The sequence below is a fragment of the Coccinella septempunctata genome, chromosome 9 (assembly GCF_907165205.1).
Source record: "Coccinella septempunctata chromosome 9, icCocSept1.1, whole genome shotgun sequence".
NCBI classification, from domain to species: domain Eukaryota; kingdom Metazoa; phylum Arthropoda; class Insecta; order Coleoptera; family Coccinellidae; genus Coccinella; species Coccinella septempunctata.
In genome coordinates this window covers 9,431,412-9,446,075 of record NC_058197.1, presented here as the reverse complement: position 1 = coordinate 9,446,075, position 14,664 = coordinate 9,431,412, and the positions used below count along the sequence as shown (strand labels likewise).

At 35.0% G+C, this 14,664-nt stretch overlaps 2 protein-coding genes across 5 annotated transcripts in view; both read left to right on the top strand.

The window, feature by feature from the left end:
• Positions 1-1,020: 1,020 nt before the first annotated feature.
• Positions 1,021-2,861, top strand: LOC123320488 (WW domain-containing oxidoreductase). 3 transcript variants are annotated; one of them, XM_044907821.1, is made up of 5 exons: positions 1,052-1,146; positions 1,247-1,382; positions 1,467-1,582; positions 1,639-2,087; positions 2,295-2,861. In XM_044907821.1, the coding sequence occupies exons 2-5, from the start codon at positions 1,253-1,255 to the stop codon at positions 2,758-2,760; spliced, it is 1,161 nt and encodes a 386-aa protein (XP_044763756.1). In that variant the 5' UTR covers positions 1,052-1,146; positions 1,247-1,252; the 3' UTR covers positions 2,761-2,861. The 3 variants fall into 3 exon arrangements, with proteins under 3 accessions (XP_044763753.1, XP_044763756.1, XP_044763755.1); XM_044907818.1 differs by having other exon boundaries at positions 1,021-1,146; positions 1,241-1,582; XM_044907820.1 differs by having other exon boundaries at positions 1,247-1,582.
• Positions 2,862-9,236: 6,375 nt separating this feature from the next.
• Positions 9,237-14,664, top strand: part of LOC123320487 — a 75,142-nt gene continuing 69,714 nt past the window's right edge. The window contains exon 1 of one of the 2 annotated variants that reach the window (XM_044907817.1): positions 9,237-9,610. In XM_044907817.1, coding sequence (XP_044763752.1) covers positions 9,562-9,610 — 49 coding nt within the window. In that variant the 5' untranslated portion in view covers positions 9,237-9,561. The remainder of the gene's footprint in view (positions 9,611-14,664) is intronic. The other variant, XM_044907816.1, reaches the window with a different exon arrangement.

Genomic DNA, 14,664 nt, shown 5'->3' with positions numbered 1-14,664 from the left:
TATTCAACTTTACATAACATTCGGCATTAGAAACAAAAAAAAACATATATTTTCATTTCAATAAATTATTTTATTATTTGTTTCAAATGTTAACAATATTATTGAAATCATTATATGGAAACTTCACTAAAAAAATAATTAGATTATACTATAATCCATTTATGGCACGTGGACAAACGAGTATAAGTCAAATTTTGCTAAAATTAGTTTATTGAATTTTTAGGTTTATTTGGAGCCATACTAGCTACTGGTATAGGTAGTATAAGTCAGGAGCTATGTTGAGTAAAATTTACAACCAATCTTTTGAGTATTTAAACAATTTATTTAGATATACATATACCAGCTGATGCCCAAAATACTTACCCAGACATAATAAAATTAAAAATGAGTGCATTTTTTCTAACTTTTTTATTTATTCTCGTTTGTCCCACGCCATAGATATGTTTCTATCGAAAAAATTCTGAAACTTCTTCAATCTTCAAAAAAGTTTGACTCGGTTACTACGAGATAATTTACAGACAACTTCTCAATGTAGTTTAGTCCAAAATTAGTGCTTCCACCGAAAAACAGATGGCGACGAAACTTATTTTCAGAACTGGGTTATCTTCTTTCTGCTCACATGTTACTAAGATAAGGGGGGTAGGTCTAGCATACATACAAAAAGATATAGCTAGATATCTTCTAGCAATTCTAGCATCCATATAATTAATTAGTCAGTTGTATTATTTCAGGAATTCACAGTAGGTCCATTAATACAAGGAATACTTCCTTTCACCAATAATTTACGCGGATGAAGACATTTGAACTTATTTGCTGAGAAATGGTTACTGCAAATTGTATACCTTTTCAGGGATTTATTTACATCGATGTCCTCACGTCGTGAAAACTCGATCCACCATAAGGTTGAATGTTTTAACCAGTACATTTGGAACTTCGAACACTTGAAACAAGAGATGGCGTCCTCGTCATTTTTGGTTGCCTCGTTTCCTAACTCGCTAATCTTTGAATTAACCTGTACGTTTTGACAGTGACAACATGGTGACAACAAACAGTGACACTAGTAAATTGTAGTAAATAAACAAGCAAGATAACTAATACAGTTTATCAATCTGTAAGTGTACTTATAATAGTGGAACCAGGACCCAGGTAGGTACATATGAATTTAATACAAAATGCTAAAGAATATTTGTATATAAATGCTAATCACGGCACACTAACTGGTATTGCCGAATTTTAACAGTTTTAGGCGGTAATGAACCTACCAGATACAGATAGCGAAGACGAACTTCCACCAGGTTGGGAGGAAAGAGTGACAGTGGATGGAAGCGTATTTTATGCAAATCATTTGCAGAAAGCTACGCAGTGGACTCATCCTAGAACAGGTAAAAAGAAAAGGGTTTGTGGGGATTTACCATTTGGTTGGGAGAGATGTGTAGATAAAAATACAGGAAAAGTAATATATGTAGATCATGAGAATAAAAGAACCACTTACACAGATCCCAGACTAGCATTTGCAGTTGAAGAAAAAGAGAATGTAAATGATTATCGACAACGTTTTGATGCTCATACCAGTGCCCTACAAGTATGTACAATCAGTTGAAATATTTACAATATTCTATAACTTAATACTGCCTTCAGATCCTTCATGGTAAAGATTTGAATGGAAAAATAGCTATTGTAACAGGAGCGAATACAGGAATTGGTTTCGAAACAGCCAGATCCTTACTCAAACATGGTTGTACTGTGATATTTGCCTGTAGAAATTTGAAATCAGCTGAAGCAGCGATCGAAAAGATAAGAGAAGAGAAACCTATCCCAGATGAAAAATGTCCAGTATTTTATTTGGACCTTGCCAACCTAAAAACTGTGAAAGATTTCCACGACCAAGTGAGGCAACTGAAAATTCCCAAGATCGATATGCTCATTTTGAATGCAGGGGTTTTTGCCCTTCCTTTCTCCAAGACTATCGATGGATATGAGACAACATTCCAAGTGAACCATTTGTCACACTTCTATCTCACCTGTTTATTCGATGACCTACTCTCTACTGGTAGTAGAGTTGTAGTTTTATCTTCAGAATCCCACAGGTCAGAATCATTGAACAACCATATAGAAGAATGATCTCAAACTGTCATAAACTGCTTCAGAATTGGCTTAAATTGTTGAGTTAGACATGAGAAGTTTTGGATATATGTTTATATAAATTTTCAAATAGAAAATTTCGACATAAATTAAAATTTAGATTAAATATTTAAAAGCGAGAGAATATTCTTAGTGTGATATTCTCGTTGCAGATTTTCCACCATAACACTGGATAACATATCAGAGCTGAAACTGTCCCCAGAAACTGCATCAAACTTCTGGTCTACAATGGCATATAATAATTCGAAACTTTGCAATGTACTCTTCGCTAGACAGTTGGCCAAAAAGCTGCAAAATCGGGGAGTTTCCGTCTTTAGCGTGCATCCTGGTAATATGGTGTATTCAGATATAGCGAGATACTGGTGGTTCTACAGGCTGCTCTTCTACATAGCCCGCCCCTTCACCAAAAGCCTTCAACAGGCCGCCGCTACAACCATATTCTGCGCCGTTGCTCCAGAACTGAACGGAGTGACTGGTTGTTATTTCAACAATTGTTATCAGTGTGAAGAGAGTAAGTCTGCCCAGAAGGACGATTTGGCATTGGCCCTGTGGGAAATCAGCACACAGATGGTGGAGAAGGTGATGGGAGAACAGAGAGGTTCCATTTTTAAAATATGATAATTCTAGTCAGTTTTGGGTTTGTGTGATTGACGCAAAGGACCCAATACTTTTGTATTTATGCCTTATGTTGGAAATAAATGTATTCGTTGAGGTAAAAATTGTTTTTTTTTCGGTACAACCTATTGAAGTGTAGTAAAGTAGCGTCACCTAGTGTTGAACCAATGCTTTTAAAAACGATCGGTGGGAGATTGGAGAGACCGATGTCCAAGTGAACAAGTTTAGTGCGGATTGATATAAACGTAACATAAAACGCCGACAGGTTTCAAATTATCTCGGATGAGGCAACAATATAGGCATCGCTTGCCGTAATTCAATTTCAGAGAGGTTTCTGCGACTCATTCTTAGATGGCACTGGCATGGTATAAACTAGCAAATCCTACGTTTCGCACCCTTTAAAACGTTGATTGATTTCTGTTATATGGGGATATGGAGGAAGGAAGAATTATTATTTTCTAATCCTAAATGGAACTCAGAAAGAATGTAACATCCTTTGAAATTTTAGTTTCAAAATATTTACAGATGTACAGGCTGCTTCAAAACAATCTTAAACGACATTTTCGCGGTCTTTAGAAAGTTACTACTTGTACAAACAAGAGTTTCTCTATCTCTATATAGTGAGTCCCCAACAAGTTATTCAAGAGATAGGGCATCACTTCAGTTTTCAAACTCACCCCATAGTATATCCATGATAGATTGAAAGTAGCAAAAGTAGTGAAAGAGGCAATGTGGAATTAAAAATTGAAATTATATTTTAGAAACAATGACTTTGCGAGAACCACAGCGGCTTCATTTAACGAACGACATTCTGAAAAAAAAATTGCGCAACTGGTTGTCAAATTTGACGCTATACTGGTTCGGTCGGAAACAAAAAGAAAGTGACGAAGCAAGGGACGTGGCTGTCTTAGGTCATGTAGCAAGGATCTCACTTTTAGTAGTAGGAAGTTATTCGATGTATCTGGTGTCTCACGCACAACAACCATGGGAATCCTTAAACAACATAAATTCAATCCGTATAAGATAGTAAGATACGATTGGTTCAGGAACTGAATTAGAAATATCCCGATCACCGACTCCAGTTCTGTGATGTGGTCAGTGAAATTATAAACGGTAATCAAAACAACATGTTTGATATCTGTTTTTCGGACGAGTGTTCATTTTTCCTTAACGGCATTATGTTAACTGGCATTTCTTTTCGTATTGGTCAGATGAGAATCCAAGATTATTTCGTGAGGTGCATACTCAGCTGCCACAAAAAATAAATTTTTGGGCGGATATTTATGCACCTAATCAGCCCTTTTTTATACCCGTTAATTTCACTGGACAAATTTATTTAAATCTATTGGAAAACGCTATTTATCCAGTCCACGTGCAAGTATTGGAAAATGCAGAAGACAATCAAACGATCATTTTCCAACAAGATGGCGCACCACCTCATTTCGTTCAACCGGTGCGTCAAATTACACCATAAATCTTGAGTAATGTACAGATTATACGATTTTCACAAGATGTGTTCTTAAAATACGACACGCGTTTCGCTATTACAATAGCATCTTCAGGTGCGTGAAACATTTATTTAAGTTTAAAAAAAAACAACAGAAGCGAACAAAGTAGTATAACTAGAAAAAATATATAGCATAACTTAGACAGAATAAAACCTGGGCTTTCATATATTGTGAATCAAAGTTGAATAAGTGTTCATTGATTTTGAAAGGAGCAGCATAAAAACACAGGAAATAATCTATGGATAGTCAGTTCAATATCTTCAGCACCCCGTTTCCTATAATTCTCTAGGTACTCTCTGAAAAATGGTCGAAGGTTCACTGTGAAATAGTCCCTAATATGACTCGAAGGTCATGACAAATTAGTGAAATTAGAAATCACCCTGTATGGAAGTATACAAGATAAAATATGGATCAATTTTGAACCCTTCAGTCATTTTAATTATTTGGATGCGTTTCCTCAGTAGCCTACATCGCTAGGTTAGCAATCAGTCGAAATGTGTTTAATTTAATGTATTTTTGTAGTCCTACACTTTTGCATAGGTATTTTAAACATCCATTTATCCAATCTGTTGTTATACTTCCATCTTTTTCAGAACAATTCAGTATGAAACAGTGAATGTTATATTATCGAAATTGTCTTCTCTAGTAACGATTGGCGAAATTAACGAGATTATTGTTTCAATGAAAATTTATGTCTAATTATACGTAATAGCTGAGATCGAAATCCCCAAAGTGTTTATTATTCAACTGAGATTAATGCGGGGATCTTCTCGAGAAGAAAATTCATCATCAAGTTATCTGGGGTGCTATTCATTCACAACTTGAAGATGGGAAGAGGAATATTCTGCGCGACGTTGCCACGTTTTCTTACGGTTTTCCGGGAAAAACGATGAAGACAATGAAAATGATGAAGCCTCAGTAATTCGCATTGTAATAGCTTTAACCTCGCGACTTCATCCGAGTCAGTTGTTATTCAATATTGGTTGACTGATTCTTTTAATATGATATCCATAAAGTATGTCGCTGGCAGGTCCTGGCATACGACTTATATAGGTACAAGGCATCGGCCGAGAGTTTCAATTATATGAGCCGATACGACCGAAAGAACAAAATCAAAGATTATATCTATAATCTTTGAACAAAATGAAATGAAATTTAAAATAGAGAGGCCGACAACACTTACTACTCTGTGCATAGTTGTAACCCACCCCGATCTATGATCGGTGTCCAATTCACTTCTCTCAAATTACCTATCCGCATAGACATATAGACATATGTCTCTATGTCTATGCCTATCCGTTGCGTTATTACTAAGATGTCTAAAAACATGGTGTATGCACTGATTAGATTTTGTTTTTCCCGCTTCGAAAATAAGAGATAAGTTTCGTTTTTCCCTCTGTAGGTAGCGCCGTTTAGGAATTGACAGTTGTCAAATGATATATGAAAATAATTTGAATGCATTCCTACGACTTGCGAATGTGTTGTATTCATAAGCGATTATTGGTGTATAAAAATGTATTACTTTCGAGAAAGGTCGTACAACATTCATTTATTGAAAACGTCGTTCAGTTTTCTGTATGGACAATCAAGAACTACAGGTAAGAATTCGGTGTTGTTGGACTATCACCCTTTGTTGTTGGAAATTGAGGCAGAGCCAAATCAGATGAACATTCGGGATGGATAGAGCTAACAGTTTTATGGCAACTTCAGCAATATTTAAGCAATAAAGGAACTGTATTGAAAATACGTAATGTGAATTGTGAGCATGTATTAAGAAACAGAAATATGTTAATCTGTTCGAGTCTGTTCTTCAAATATTCTTCACAAGTATAGTGAAAATTGCGTTTCAGTCAACTGAATATATTGAATATTTCGCCAATCAACTGTGTTTTATTGAAATCATATTGAATTGCCTTCCTCAAGAATACAATTGGTCAAACAAAATTATCTTGAAGAAAAATAGAAGTAATCCTTCTATAGTGTTGAAATATCTGCAGATTCGTTTTTACAACGAAAATACAAGTGTAAATCACTAATATTCGTTAACAGCTGATTCTTTGATGGATCAGGACCACAGAGATGACTGTAATCTGTGATCGATATAAACGCTGAACAAAATAAAGCGAGGAAGTATCATTAGATTTTCTTTCATAGAACAAGGATAGAACATGGTGGCGCCGCCACGAAACGAATCTCTTATTTTCGATTTAGTCTAATGTCATTCCATTCAAAAATTGACGAGTGCATACACCATATTTTTAGACATCTTAGTTATTACCGCAATCTGACATCAGTTGTCAAATCTCTGTACTTTTCTCTGTTCATCGATATGTGTCAGGAATTTTACGTTTTCATTCTTATTTCTTTGATAGGTATTTCGGATGGGTTTTCGAAAAAAAGGTGTTACTGGGACTTAAGGGAGAAACCCATAATTGGCAGATTGCCATCACGTGAACGCCATCGGCCAACTGGATTGGTCTCTCAGTAACCCACACCTTCAGGGTGGGTTCATACAGCGTTACTGAGAACTATGACCTAAAATAGGGAGCAATCCAATTAGCATATGGCTTTCTCGTGTTTGCCATTTGCCCATTATATATTGGTTCATTCCTTAGGTTTTAGTTCTTAGTAGCTCCGCATGAACCCACTATAGTGTTGGGTTAACTAAGACCTAAGAAAGGAACCAATCTAATGGCCATCTGCCTTTATCTTTCCTTTGGTCCTCTCTGCATTGATCCAGCATCCTTATCCTTAAATTGTAAATATGAAAGTCCTAGTGTTTTTTAGTTTTTTTGTATGTTTGTCTCTGCGTAACTCTGGAACCAGATATCCGATTTTGCTGGGAATTTCAATATAGTATAGGGAATTTAATGGATTAGGTTCTCGTGTGATATTCATTTCTATATAGGGTGAGCCTTTGACTCGTACAAATATTTTATTTGAGGTCAAAAGAAACACTTTTTGCACATACAATTTTTTCCGATTCGGCCCTTATAAAAAGATATAGCCATTTTTAATTTTTATAATGAGCTGTGCCACCCCTGAAAAAACTAAATTACCTTCAGAATAACTAGCTGAATCTATGACACTACATATCTATTAATCTCTGAAACAGAGTTGTATTCAGCCAAAGTACCCAATTTTGCAATTTGCACAGATCCTTTTTAATTTTTGAACATCAAATTACTCGAAAACCGCTCATTATACGAGAAAATATGGAGGATACTTTCATTTTGCAAAACATTCAAATATTCATTAGATAACTTAAATTCAAGAGTTAGGCTCTTTGAATTTTTGCTATTTTTATGGTACGTAATGATCATAATGAAAAAACTTTAGACGTAGATGATATCTTGTGTTCGAAGAAGATTCATCAATAAATGAAAAGCTATAATCCGAAATTCATTACATTCGATAAAACCGTTTGTGAGATAGAACTAAAAATAACATTTCTTTAAGGTTTTTCAATACCTGTATTTTTTAAACCGAGCCGATTCGGAAAAACTGATAAGGAAAAAAAGTGTTTTTCTTTTTTGACTTCAAGAACCTACTGCTAAAATATTCGTACGAGTCAAAGACAGAATTGTATAAAGTATAATCATTGAAAACATCGATTTTTGTCAAAAACCAGTCGTGAATGTAGCCGTTGATTTTAGGCTTCTATGTTCTATGATCGTCGCTGGGCAAATTATAAAAGATAGAGGAAAATAATCTTGTACAATTTTGTAGAGCTCGAAATATTCTATTTAACCCTACGTCAGTCGCGCCCTCTTTTCCATCGTATTCACTCGCGTGGTCTACAAGTGTAGACCATTTTTATTTTGATATTAAACATTACATTTATATATTTCGAAATATATCTATGATGAAATCTACTAGTTGACCACTTGTTATTCATATAAGTAGAGTTTTGTGATAAACAAATAATTTTCTTTGTGAGGAAATCGAAAAAACATATATATAGTTTACTGGATAATTTAGGCAAAAAACCTCGAGGTTATAGAAAGGAGATGATCATTTCGATTTGGATTAGGATCATAATAAGTGAGAACGTCGTAGGCCTGAGGGAGAGCGCCCACCAAAGTAGCGTAGCACTGACATGGCACATACATGACAAAGGCGATGCAAAATTTTCAGATATCGCACATCTGAGTGAAGTGTCAGTTGCGTGAAATATGTCATTCTCAGTTCATATCTGAAAATTAAGCATCGTCTTCGTCATATATGTGCCAGGTCAGTGCTACGCTACTTTGGTGGGCGCTTCTACTAAGTGAATTGTGAAGTTTTTTTTAGAGAGGTTGTTGAAGTTTTTAATTTCTTTCATCGTGAAAGTTTTCGTTACATGCTTAATGATTTTTTCTTTACGACTTCATTTTTCATGAAGATGTTTGTTGATTTCCTACTCATTTTCTTTCTTGAATATTTCAAATGGTATCTCAACTAGCGTTTTAATATGAAATTTTGCGAGAGCGAACCAAAGGTTTCATATACGAAAGTAAGTTCAGTGGGATTGGAAGACATAAAGTGTCTTTAATGTCTTATGACTTGAATATTTCAATTAAAACACTGTATATTCTTGAGGGACAGAAATTCCAGAGAAATCTCTTGGTTCTCGGTATTTCCATGGGAAAATCTTACTTCGGAGGATCGTCGTCAGCTCTAGATCAGCCAAACAACGACCAATCAATTCTTTACACATGACATGAATGACAGTATTGGGTGTCGGACGAATTTCCCTCGATCTCCAGATTTTCCCGCCCATCCTGGCAACGTCGCATAGTAGCTTTGCGCCGCCTCCCCGCGCCCCAGGTCGATACCGGCGCTAGATGTAGATGTTATGCAACCGACGGCGACGACTCGGTCACGGGTTCGTAAGACGACGGCACACACACACACACAGAGAAAAGCGGCACCGAACAGGCAGAAGGACATCCCGAACCGCCCGCCACAATCTAGCGCCGGCAACGTCCCCGGCCCGAGTCATGTGAACGTGGTGATAAGAGAAGGAACGATAGAAGACCCGTCTAGAGAGCGAGACCCCATCCTGACAAGAAACGGACAGGGGGCCTGAGATGTGACAGTAGCACCAGGAGCCGGCACCGATCAGTGACCACGCGGGTTTAGCGAAAATCGGATCTAGCAGGCTGGATCATAGAATAGTGTCGTGGAAAAGCGGACCGCGTTTCTAGTTTTTCGCCAGGACTTTTCCGGACGTGAAAATGCTGGCCGAGAAGGACTTCTGAGGGGAGTCGTTAAGGGTGTGTTAAGGTCCTGACGGAAGTGGGTTAAGGGAGTTATGGGGAAAAGGACCAGGAAAACTAGGTGGCGCACGCTGCCCATCGGAGGTAGGACGTTATTCAGTTTTTAGGGAAATTTTTGTGTCCACTTATGGGTGGAGGGTTTGCACCCCTTCAACTCAAGCCTAAGTACCATGTACCGAAGTGAAAATTCAACTTCCAACGAATTTTTTCGGAAATTTAGACCACCCTCCATTAACTCAGCTTGATTAAATACTATTTTTCTTACACTTCTTCTGGTAGAGTTTTCAATTTTCTCGCATTTCTTATAAATTTCATACAATTTTGTAATGTTGTGCAAGTACCAAACCGGTATATGTTTCTTCTGGAACTGTTGAAATGAAAGACATGTAAATGTCTTTTTAATGTATTCCATCGCTTCAATTCACTTTTGGTAATATTGTGAAATTGCATTTTCTGTAAATCAACAGAAATTACTCGTTCGAAACTTTTTTTCCATATGTACATTATCGTTTCATTTGTATTTTTCTTAACATGTTATTTATTTTTATTTTTTGTACGCATCTGGAAAATCTTCGTGAATCCATACTTTTCAAAATTTCGAATATCTACCAATATTTTTCAGGCACCGCATCCATTCGATTCATTTTTTAATATGTACCTGTTTTATTCCATTCCTTCACAATGCTCAATCGGAAAAAATTTTATCGGCTTGCAACAATTTCAAAATATATGTAACATTATTAGGAATTCCAAGTAGCTGTGGAGTGTTTTATTAACCGATAGACGGTTTGATTTCTTCCACTGAATAATAAATTATGTATAAGCATACGAAATTAGTTATTATGACTGGCCTTGTACTTTTCAGATTCAGCTCGATTATTTACGTTCTGTCATATCACGGTTGTATTTAATCGATTTTATTTCCAAGAAATACATTGTTCTTTCCTGATAGTCGCCCGATTTAACCGATGTGTTTTATCTATGTTGAATTGTATGTTACTTAACCTAATATTCGCACGTGGACTGTTATTGCGGATATTTCCGAAATTTCCCTATAGTTAATGGCTCAAAAAGGTACAACAAAATATTTTTTTGTAGCCAAACAACTAGATTGAACGTTGATTTTTTTCAAATAAAAATTGAGTTTTTCTGTTGGAATCCTTAAAAGTTTTTCACGAAAATGGTGTTTTGTTTTCCTTTTTTATGGGAGCTTTCAGATCACCAGTTCATTTTATGGTTAATTGGTGCTTTTTATGGTCAAATAACAATTTTCTTTATCTAAAACACCCGTAAACTAAATTTCATTCGTTTCCGCCGAATTTTGATGTAATCGCCAAAATATGGGTTTTTGGGGTTGTTTGATGATGGAGCTTTTCCGGAATTTTCACATCGAATATCTTGAAAAATTGATGAGAAATTTGCTCATTTCTGGGAAAGATTTTTGAATATAATAAAAAAGATCCGAAATTTGACTTAACTTGTTAACTTATGAATATTCTTTTGATCATTTTTCGTATCGTCACAGATTTGAGAAAATTTTCAGCGCAAGCAAATGGATCAGTAAATTTCCATCCTGAAAATTTCACCTTGTGAAATAATTTTATATAATCAATCGAATTTGCGGAGTTTATCGGATCTGATTTACCGTCTTGAGGTTTTATCCTTTTGAATAGATCACCGTTTTCGTATCTGCGGTTAGATTTATTATTTTTGCCATCAGTGAATCGCTCAACCGAATTTGACAATCAAACAGTATCATCCTGACAAAACTCGTGTTTAATTTGATGACAAAAATCAATGTATAAATCTCTGATGCATGTTTAATATTAAAATTTATAGACATTTATATGATTTGATTCGTCGTCACTAAGGGAATAAATGAAAAGTTAGGAAAAAAATTATAAGGTGATTACTTGCCAAAAACTAGTGAGAAAATTTTTTATCTCACTGAACATGCATGGCAACTTAAAAGCAATTTTTAATTTTTTCTTGGAAACTAGTAAAATGACAAAAATTAAAGAGTACACAAGAGCAGACATCCCATGGAAGCGAGAAGGCAATCAAAAATTTTTTGACGTATTCTTCTAAACCTAATATCAGCATATTGCATCCCCCTACTAGGTTGATTTTTCCTTTAAATCCTTTACTTTTATCAAAAAATTATAAAAGTCTTATTTGGCATAATAATACGAAAGACGAAAAAATTACTCACGAAACAAATTTTAGGCGTGGCTTTTTCTACCCATTGTTATGATGGGGCACCACCAAAATTTCTTCAGATTGCCTTCTGACTCCCATAGAATATCTGATCAATTTTATTTCTGTCAGTTTTTGGTTGAAAAAAAATTAAAATTGATTTTCAGTGTTGCTCGAAAAAAATTACGAAAAAGACCTAAACTTTTTTTTACTAGAAATCACCCCTTGCATTTTTCGTAACTATTCATTTATACCCTGTACAATAATTTGAGGTTACGATATTAAAATTTTGCATCATTATTTTCATGTGTCTATAATACCAAAGACCCTCTCGCGCAGTATACCGGGTGTACTAAGTACGAAGCTCATTGAAGGAAAACATAAAAGTAAAAAACGTCAAGGTAAAAATTCTTACTCTTTGGACTTTGAAACGGAAATACTCAGGTATACGTCACAGACAATGCTATTCTCGTAAATTGTTTAATTTGATTCATTCAACAGTGTAACACGCCCATCAACATCGAAATTATCCCACGAAAAATGCACTTTCACATGCTTGATCACAGGTAGTGTTCGGTTATCTTTTTCGAATTGAATTATTAGAAATTAAATTGTTTTATTCAACATTCACTATCAGTGGAATCAACTAACAATTTTAGGCAAGTAGCTTTTTCATATAAATTTTTTTAATTTGGGTTGGGGAATAAAGGAGGGGTTGATTTTTCCCCCCTCTCGTAATAACGAACTGTTTGTGAAATCTATCTTCCCAATTTTATATTTCTGAATTCAATTCAAAAAAATCCTGTTTATCTGGTGATCTAGAAATGGAGACTTAAAACGATTTGAGATGCTTCTTACGAAAAAATGCTATCTTATCTTTCACGAACTCAAATTAAATGGGGGAGACAAGCCAATGATTGATTTGTTCGTTTTTATTTGGCTTTGAACTTTGTACCTCAATCTTTCCTACTTTTCAAGGAAGACGTTGGATTTGGTGTCGTTATCTGAGGTTATTATTATTTGGTGCCGTGTATCTAATTGCCACTACCAAGTTAGAGGCTTACAGGGATACAACGGAGATGCAGTTTTTCGACAAGTTTAAGGATAAACTCTTTTTTCAAAGATGAATGACCGCAGTGTTGATAATATGGAAAATGAAAAATATTTGTCTTGACTTTAGGTAACGGAATTTCTAAGGTTGATGTCCACTGTTTGAAAGTTTTCATAGGCCATCAGACCATCAAACATTCTTCCTAAATTGAAAATAGGTGAACATGTCGATGAGATTATCCTCTTTGAGATATTCTAACAAAATTTGAAAAGCTTATTTGAGCTATGAGTAGTTTTTCGTGGTATGAAACAGAAAAACTGCAAATTTTATTGTTGTTTAGCATTTTATGAGGTGAAATTACTGAATATTCAATATTTTGTTATTTAGTTGAATTAACTCCCTCTCCTTCTATACTTAATTAACAATTAAGAGATTAAGGGATGCATCTGTATTTGAAAGATGCATTTTATAAATACATTTCTGGTTACCCAGAATGTCAAAAATTTTTCGTTTCAAAAAAGGAGATCAATTTTTATTTCAAAGGAGGAAACTGTTTCTGTATAATTCAGGAGTTTGCCATGCACCCTCTAGGAGGAGTGGGGGTGGTTCAGTTTTTTAAATGACAACCCTCACTTTTTTGTCAGAAATGGATGAGCCTTTTGTTACTGAGGAAGATTTGGTCCCTGATTGGATTATTTTCATCAATCATTTTTTATTGAAGGAATGAAGTGGGTAAACTTATCAAATTGAAATTTTTAAGATGTATTCGGGAGTCAAACGACATACGCAGTAGTAATTGGTGCTTTTGAAGTTTTTTCGAAAAAATCTTTTTTTTAGAGTAGTGGTGACAGATGAAAAATGTATAGTCCATTCAAGAATGATTGAAATCTCGGATGACTATGGAAAATCTAATTTAGGTTGGTAATAGCATAAGTTACGATTTTGTGTTGCAGAATTCAGGTTGGTACTGCAAATAAACAGTAATCTATAGACCTGTGAATCTATGCACCGACCGAAGATAATTCGAATTTCATTGCTGTTTATGTTCTTGATTCAATCGAACAAATTGGAAGCATGCTTTCAATTTGAATATTTGTTGTTTTCAAATACCTTTCTAGATTATACAGGGTAAGTTTTCGACTCGTACAAATATTTCAACAGTAGATTCTTGAGGTCAAAAGAAACACTTCTTTCTTATACCATTTTTTCCGATTCGGCCCTGATAAAAATATATAACCATTTTAAGTTTTCATAATGAGCTGTGCCACCGCTGGAAAAACAAAATTACCTTCAGAATCTGCGACACTACACATCTGTGATTTTTTTACAGAGTTGTATTCAGCCAAAGTAGTACTTTTTAAATTTTGAACATCAAATCTCTCAAAAACGGTACATTATATGAGAAAATATGAACAATACTTTTCTTTACAAAAAGCTCAAATATTCATTAGATAGCGTCCACCTTAGTTTGAAGAGGTGGCTTGATATTTTATGGTACAAAATGGTCATAATGAGAAAACTGGAAAACGCTTAAGTATATATTGTGTTCGAAAAAGATGCACCAAATAAATGAAAATCTATTTTCCGAAATGCATTTCATTCGTTAAAGACGTTTGTGAGATAAAACTAAAAATAACATTTTTATGTTTTTTCAATAGCCTAATAGCCTGTGTTTTTTAACCGAGCCGATCCGGAAAGAATGGCAAAAAAAATGTTATTTTTGACTTCAACAATCTACAGTTGGAATATTTTCATTAGTCAAAGACTCCCCCTGTATTTATATATTACAGTTCTGTGATTGAAACTACAGAAATCATTGAAGATCTTGAAGCGACGTCTGGATTTTCAAGGTCTACTATGGGATGTCAATCATTCTCCAAACTACATATAT

What these genes read in the sequence shown, in the direction of transcription:
- LOC123320488 (XM_044907818.1), top strand. Translation starts at nt 1,253, where the DNA reads ATGAACCTACCAGATACAGATAGCGAAGACGAACTTCCACCAGGTTGG. An exon ending in CTCATACCAGTGCCCTACAA is followed by an intron (nt 1,583 to 1,638) that starts GTATGTACAATC and finishes TACTGCCTTCAG; the next exon opens with ATCCTTCATGGTAAAGATTT. An exon ending in TTATCTTCAGAATCCCACAG is followed by an intron (nt 2,088 to 2,294) that starts GTCAGAATCATT and finishes TTCTCGTTGCAG; the next exon opens with ATTTTCCACCATAACACTGG.